The sequence below is a fragment of the Chaetura pelagica genome, unplaced genomic scaffold (assembly GCF_000747805.2).
Source record: "Chaetura pelagica isolate M959 unplaced genomic scaffold, ChaPel_1.0 scaffold521, whole genome shotgun sequence".
In the NCBI taxonomy this organism is placed as follows: domain Eukaryota; kingdom Metazoa; phylum Chordata; class Aves; order Apodiformes; family Apodidae; genus Chaetura; species Chaetura pelagica.
In genome coordinates, this window is record NW_009952055.1 from 126,071 (window position 1) to 133,036 (window position 6,966).

The 6,966-nt window shown below is 39.0% G+C and overlaps 1 protein-coding gene across 2 annotated transcripts in view; it reads left to right on the top strand.

The window, feature by feature from the left end:
* TGFBR1 (transforming growth factor, beta receptor 1) overlaps positions 1-5,160 on the top strand; it is a 24,962-nt gene extending 19,802 nt beyond the window's left edge. Inside the window, exons 6-8 of one of the 2 annotated variants that reach the window (XM_010003720.1) lie at positions 1,175-1,299; positions 1,930-2,060; positions 4,475-5,160. In XM_010003720.1, the coding sequence (XP_010002022.1) occupies positions 1,175-1,299; positions 1,930-2,060; positions 4,475-4,600 (382 nt within the window). In that variant the 3' untranslated portion in view covers positions 4,601-5,160. The remainder of the gene's footprint in view (positions 1-1,174; positions 1,300-1,929; positions 2,061-4,474) is intronic. The other variant, XM_010003728.1, reaches the window with a different exon arrangement.
* Positions 5,161-6,966: the final 1,806 nt, after the last annotated feature.

Genomic DNA, 6,966 nt, shown 5'->3' on the forward strand with positions numbered 1-6,966 from the left:
TTGGGCCACCTATTTGCTGGCTAGACTAGCTTGAAGTTTGCAAGTGAATTACACCCATGCACACCTGCTGTCCATACCAAGTTCAGGGGAAATACAAACCTGTCACTCCCTGTCAGCCAGGTACCTTCTGACCTGTGCTTCCCATTCCAGTTGCTGGTGATGAGAGGCCCTTACCCTGCTTCTCTCATCCCATTTCTCCCTTGTAGCTGATGTCTGTCATGTGACTCTGAAGCCTGTGACCCATGGTCCTTCTTCAGTGACTGAAGCACAGACCCTTGTTTGCTCTGGTTGCTGGCAGCAGGGGTGTTTTAGCCCTCTGTCTGACTGCAGTTGCAGGCCTAGAATTCATTCATGCTGATCCCTCTACAGTAGCTCCAGGTCCATGCTTCGAAGACCTGTGGACATCTGGAGTTCCCCCTCTGGCCACTGATGCAGACTCTCAGTTGCTGGTACCCCAGGCCCAAGGACAGCCTTGTCGCTGTCTAGCTCCAGTTGCTAACCTTGAATTCCCTGGTATCTGCCTCCAGTTGCTGGTATGTAGTCCTTAGAGCACAAGTGCACATGGGGTTGAGAATGAGATTGCACAGAAAGTTAGGATTCAATAAGAAAAAAGGATACACTGCAGTGAGTGGTTACAGGGCTTGGGTCAGGCAAGAATAGTCGCTTTCAAGTGTTTATGCTACTGGTCCCTTTGCTATCCTTTTCTATCTCTTGCCCCACTTCTGTTCCTCCCACTTATCTTTCTCCTAAATGTTCCTTGATAAACAGGCCTTCCTTGAATATCCACAATCTTTGTGTTCCTCTTGTTTCCCAGTTCTTAGCAGTTCCATTTTCAGACTGACCTTTTCTGAAGCTGTGACTGGAGTTTCTTAACAGCCTATGAGTTACCAGCTGGAGACTTTTGGTTTTTCATTGTATTACCTTGTGTCCATCAGGCTTATGACTCTATTTTATCATTTCCCACTTTACTTATTCTCCATGTTCCTTTGTCTGTCCCTTTTGGTTTACTTACTATCCCCTTTGCACTGAAAGGTCTTTGATTGCACAACCTAAATGAAGCAGATTTTCCTTTGTATCATTTTCCATATTTAAATTTGGTTTTGAGCTGGTCAGTAGCACTGAACTTTCTCTTTGGTAAGTATTTATGATGTTATTTTTTTTTTATCACAACTAGGTACATGGCACCTGAAGTTCTAGACGATTCCATAAATATGAAACACTTTGAGTCATTCAAACGAGCAGACATCTATGCAATGGGATTAGTGTTTTGGGAAATAGCTCGGCGATGTTCGATCGGTGGTATGTGGCAATCTTTACAGAATTGGGCATACTAAGCAATTATAAATAATTTAACCTGAATAAGTTTGAGTAAACAGCTTGCTCTAAAAACAGTGCAAGGTAGTAGACATTATGTCTCAGATGTTCTTTTAATCCTTTAAACGATGACTGGTTTATTTGGCTTCTTTGTAAATTGCTGAATTATACTTGTTAAACAAATAGATACAGAAATATCCTTGTCTGTATTAACTTTTTCCTAAAGTCTTTACATAGAGGAAAGAAAAAGTGAAGTTAAATGTCCATGAGAGCAAGTGGGAAGCTCCACAAGTAAGGATTAGCTACATCATGTTCAGATAACATCCATACCTTATTTGAAATAAAACATGCTATTATAAATCTTATGCTTCCAAGAAGTGTGTCTTTAGCATATTAAAAATTGTATATAGCTTCCATCTTTTTAAAATACACAAATTCCAAAATGAAAAATTTGAGGGTAATCTAACACTCTTAAGGTATGATTATGGGTTTGTTTGTTTGTTTGTCACTGTAATGTAATTTTTAAAAATTAAAAAAGAATACTGATAAGGAATATAGGAAAAAGAATATCTAATTTGATGTTAGCTAATAATAGCTATTTTCAACCTATTGCAGGAATCCATGAGGATTACCAGTTGCCGTACTATGACCTCGTTCCTTCAGATCCTTCTGTTGAAGAAATGAGGAAAGTTGTGTGTGAACAGAAGTTACGACCCAATATTCCAAACAGATGGCAAAGCTGTGAGGTATTAACTAACCTTGCTAAAGCTGCTTTAACAGACCCTAGGGCTTTCATTGATTTCAGTGGCTTAAAATGTTGTTTGTTGTTGAAAGCAGAGGGGTTCATTCTATGAGAACTTCATTTCATTCTGATCACTGTGGCTCTATTGAATGTCATTGATTCTTGGTTAGACATCAGTATTTAATGTAGCTTCACAAAAATAAATAGATTTTCTTTAATAGCTTCCTAATTAATAGATTCTAGGATCCATTCCTGTGAAGTATAGGTGATGTCATTTAAAGCTAGTCTGAATTACAGACGGAGCATCATTGCAACTAAATTTTCAGCTTAGGGCTTTTGCTTCTGTATTGAGTTAACTTTCTTCATAGTAGCTTGTATGGTGTTGTATTTTGTGTTTGTGACCAAAACAGTTTGATAGCTGTTGCTGAAAAGTGGTTACACAGCTTCAAGGCTTTTTCAGTTTCTTGCTCTGCCCCGCCCCCCTGGCTGTGGGTGGACAAAAGGCTAAAAGGGAACTCAGCTGGGATAGCTGACCCAGCCTGATCAAAGGGATACTCCTTACAATGTAATGTCATGCTTAGCAGTAAAACTAGAAGAGAAGGGAGTTTTCCAGGGTTTGCCATTGCTCAAGGGCTGGCTGAGCATCAGTTGGATGGTGGTAAGCAATTGTTTTTGTATTACTTGAGGTTTTTTGTTTTGGCTTGGTTTTCCCCCTTTGCCTTCTAAACTCTTTTTATCTCAACCTACAAGTTTTCTCACTTTTGCCCTCCCAATTCTCTTCCTTTTCCTGCTGGGGAAGGAATGAGCAAGTAGCTGTCTGGGGCTGACCTGTCTGTTGGGTTAACCCACAAAGGGGTAGTGGAGATATGTGAACTAATCTGGTCTGTGCCACTTGGTTTGTAACTAGGCTGGTTACCTCTTTCAAGAAGTGTACTTGCTGGTTTCAGCTCAGTACTCTTCCAGTGCAGCAGTGCTGCTTGTTGTGACACAAGTGGTATCTTCCAACAGTGCTGTGCTGCCTCATGTGAATGCTCCCTTGGAATTAACTCACTTGGGGGTCTTTGCCCAATTATTGTGTAGTAAGGGAGTATCCTACAGACTGGCCAAAATAGTCCCTTAGGCCTTTTCATCCCAAACTGTGGTGGCCTCAGTACTTTGTGTGTGTCAGAATTCATACTGTATGCACTCTACTGAAAGACAAGCAGTTATTTGTAAGTGAGACTCTTAGTAAGCCAAAGACTTAGAACTGCAGTGTGCATGTAGTGACCTCCTGAAGAATGGTGTCACCGTTTGACTTGGGTCCGACAACAACGCTCTCCATCCCCTCCCCCTCCTGCCCAGGTAGGGAAGGAGAGAGAGAAAAAGAGAGAGACTTGGCTGGATTGAAAACTAAACTGCACAGCTTTAATTAAACACTAATGATATAAGAAAATACATACAGTTATATACAAATGTGTTCAGAAAATGTACAAAACCCCTATTGCCTGCCTCTCCCCACCCCCAGCAACTCCCACAGCATCTCCTTAACTGCAAACAGTCCCAAAAAGTTCAAGACTGCTGCCAAAGAGAGAGCAGAGTGATGAGGGTCAGGAGAGCTGGAGCCTGGGGTTCGGTGGTGATGGATGGACAGAGTCCTCCCCGGACACTGGCCATGGATGGAAGAGAAGGGAAGAAGCAGGAAGGAAGTTGTCTCCTGTGATCTGTGACCTTCCTGTGAGCTTACATAGATATATGGAATGGAACATCTCTGGCCAACTTTGCTGTCTGTCTAACTCAGCCTCCTATGGAGGGGTCATAGATGTCCCCGTAGTGTCTGAGCTGACAGAGTAAAGATGTGACCTAGAAGACCCAGCAGTTACAAAAACATTCCAGTGTTTGTTATCATTCCTAGCTGGAACACTCTGCTACTAGTTAAAAGAAAGCTTACTGAAGGAAAAAAAGCTATCAGTAAAAAGAAAATTAGCTTCATCCTGGCTCAAACCGGGACAATTGGCTGTTTGAAAGATAAGAATACAAATATTTTCAGCATCATTGCAGACTCTCTTTGAGGAAGACAGCTGATAACCTTCTGAACTGCCATATGAACTAGCTCTTAAACTACAAACAAAACAAAAGTATTTTTGTTTAATGTGAAATTTCACAAAACAATTACAGACAAGCCTGTAATTTTCATTAAAATATTTTTGCATGAGCTGAAATGCTAATGAAAAATATTAGTTCTGTTTTACAGTATTTTTTTAAAAATTATTTTTTGTAAATAAAGTAGTAAGAATTTGAGGCTGTTACACAACACACTCTTCCATGCAGCTGTAGTCCTAGTAATAGCCTTCAGAAAAGCATGAAGAGGCTAAGGCAGAACAGAGGTTACACAGGCTACATTTGAACAGCAGTGTGTATAATTCTGTCTTTTCTTTGCAGGCATTACGAGTAATGGCAAAAATTATGCGGGAATGCTGGTACGCCAATGGAGCTGCTAGGCTGACGGCCTTGAGGATTAAGAAAACATTATCTCAACTTAGTCAACAGGAAGGGATAAAGATGTAATCCTGGATTTGCTACCAAGAATCCTGTAAAAATCATTATCTGCATCAGAGTGGCGTGTTCAGAAAGTCAATTGTTCTACCTCACTGGGGGAACAGAAGGATGTTGCTGCCTTTTAGTACTTCATAGGAACGTCACTTCTTAAGACTTTTGTGGATGTACTGAACAGTTGTGTAGGGTCCTTTCTGTGCACTATGAACCTCTTTTCCAGGTTACTTACAGAACATTGTGTAGTGTAGTTTTATTTCTATTAATCTAAAAAATATTTTTTTTTTGAAAGTTGATAGCTGGTCTTCTAGTTAACTGTTCTAAAAACAGGACGTCACTTTTAAAATTGAACTGGCTCGCTATATCGTTTTAGAGTGCCTTGATGGCTCTTTAAGCAACTCTGTTCCTGGCTGGTACATTTGAATATTCTGAACCAATCATGGTTCTTTTGATTCAGATTGTGAATGTACTGTTGGAGGATACTTTGCTGGCTATTAAGATAGTGTATCTTTTGGACTTACTTTGACTTCAAATTTGACCTCATTCAGTTGTGGGAATGTGATTTATACAACTATACTTCATACAAAATTAATGAGGGTTTTTCCACTTTTTCAGACCATTACATTGCCTTCAAAATAGATTGTATTATTCCAGTAAGTGCCGCTTTTGAGTCTTCTAATGCAAAACAGTAGGGAGTGTCCAAAGCCTATGGTACTTTTGGTTTCAAAGATACAAAAAAAAATCAATATAAAATCAGGATAAAAATCAACTGTTCCTTTGCCTAGCTAAGTTCTATCTCAAACTCATTTCAGCAGGTGAATACATCATTAGGGGGAATACGTTTAATTTTACCAAAATCTGACTTTAAACCACTGTAGAAATTTTGAATAGTGTAAGCTAGTTAATTCACTGTCATATTTTGTAATTTTTGAGTCACAAGTCATAATTGTGTGGAAGACTTTTTACCGCTTGATGAAGTGGTACTTATGAAATGCTTAAAGGGTACCTATCTGCTTCAGAAAAGTAGCAGGAGGAGCAAGATGCCACGAAGAGAGATTTTGCTCCATTAAATCAAATGACAAGCATATTTTCTGTGCAGTTCTGCAGTCTTAAGGCTCAAAGAACAATATTTGCAATTAAATTAGGATTAAGTGCACCTATACTTAGGGAGAAGTTATCTGGGCCTTTGTACTAGAAAGTTCAAAGCTGCTTATAAATTGTTTGTACATATATTTTATGTGTGCCTCATACACAAGGTGGTGAGCTGCAGGTTTTTTGATACAAATATGCCAGGGCACTCCAGCCATCCTCTTCAGAGGCATGTGCATGGCTTTAGTCAAGATTTGCATAAGATTTTAAGCACATCACAAGATTTTCCCAAACTTGATTAGTAATTTGCTTCCTGCCCTAATGTACCGTTTCTAGAACGAACAGTGGAAATAATATGGAAAATTCTCTTAAAAAACCTGCTGTTACCTATGCAGTTGTAGGTAGATTCTGATTGACCTTTGATTTCATTAATGCCCAAAACACTCAATTATATTTCAGTATGTAAATGTGCCTGGTAATTAATATATCTAACCTACTCTCCAGAACACATAACTATCCATCCTATTATGCAACACACCCAATCTTAACTCTTCTTCCTTTTCATTCTACAGCATACACTGAGTTTTTTCACAAAGCTAGTAGCAGTGGCAGGGTAGCTGCTAGCAGAAGCATAGTTGAGATTGTGTTCCATGGTCTGTATCACATGGTAGTTTAAGCAGTAACATAGATGGGTCCTATGAAGAGGCTGTATAGGTGACATAAGGTCTAGCAGTTTGCTGGTTCTTATGTATGTCCAAATTTCTTAATGCTTGCTTGGAGATAGGTTTAAATGATGTGCAAATTACAGACCTTCAGAACTGCAAATAATGAAATGTTTTATTCAACTACCTTTATGCCTGAGTTTACTCTTACTAAAAGATGGAATTCAGGAGAAGAGGCAAAAATAAGTTCTTAAAACACAATTTGGTTTAAAAAAATATGTACAGCTGTCTCAGTTGTTGGCATTATCTGACTGTCAGGCTTATGTTCTTCAGGCCTAAATGAATCAAAGATTGATAAAAACTTACTTCCTGTAGGTTTTTTAAATAAATGATGCCTTTGTGCAAATGGGCAGCTGTTCTAAAAAAATTACTGAATATAACTGAACTCCTAAGTCTACCTATTTGGCATGCCCATAACAAGTTCAATGTGTCTAGTCAAAAATTTGAAGAAAAAAGGTCAGTGGTGCAGTAGAACTTAGTATATCTCCTTACTAATTTCAAAGGCTTTCTATCATTAACTTGATGAAGTGTTGAGTTTTTCATAGGCATAACTGGATCTTTACCATTCAT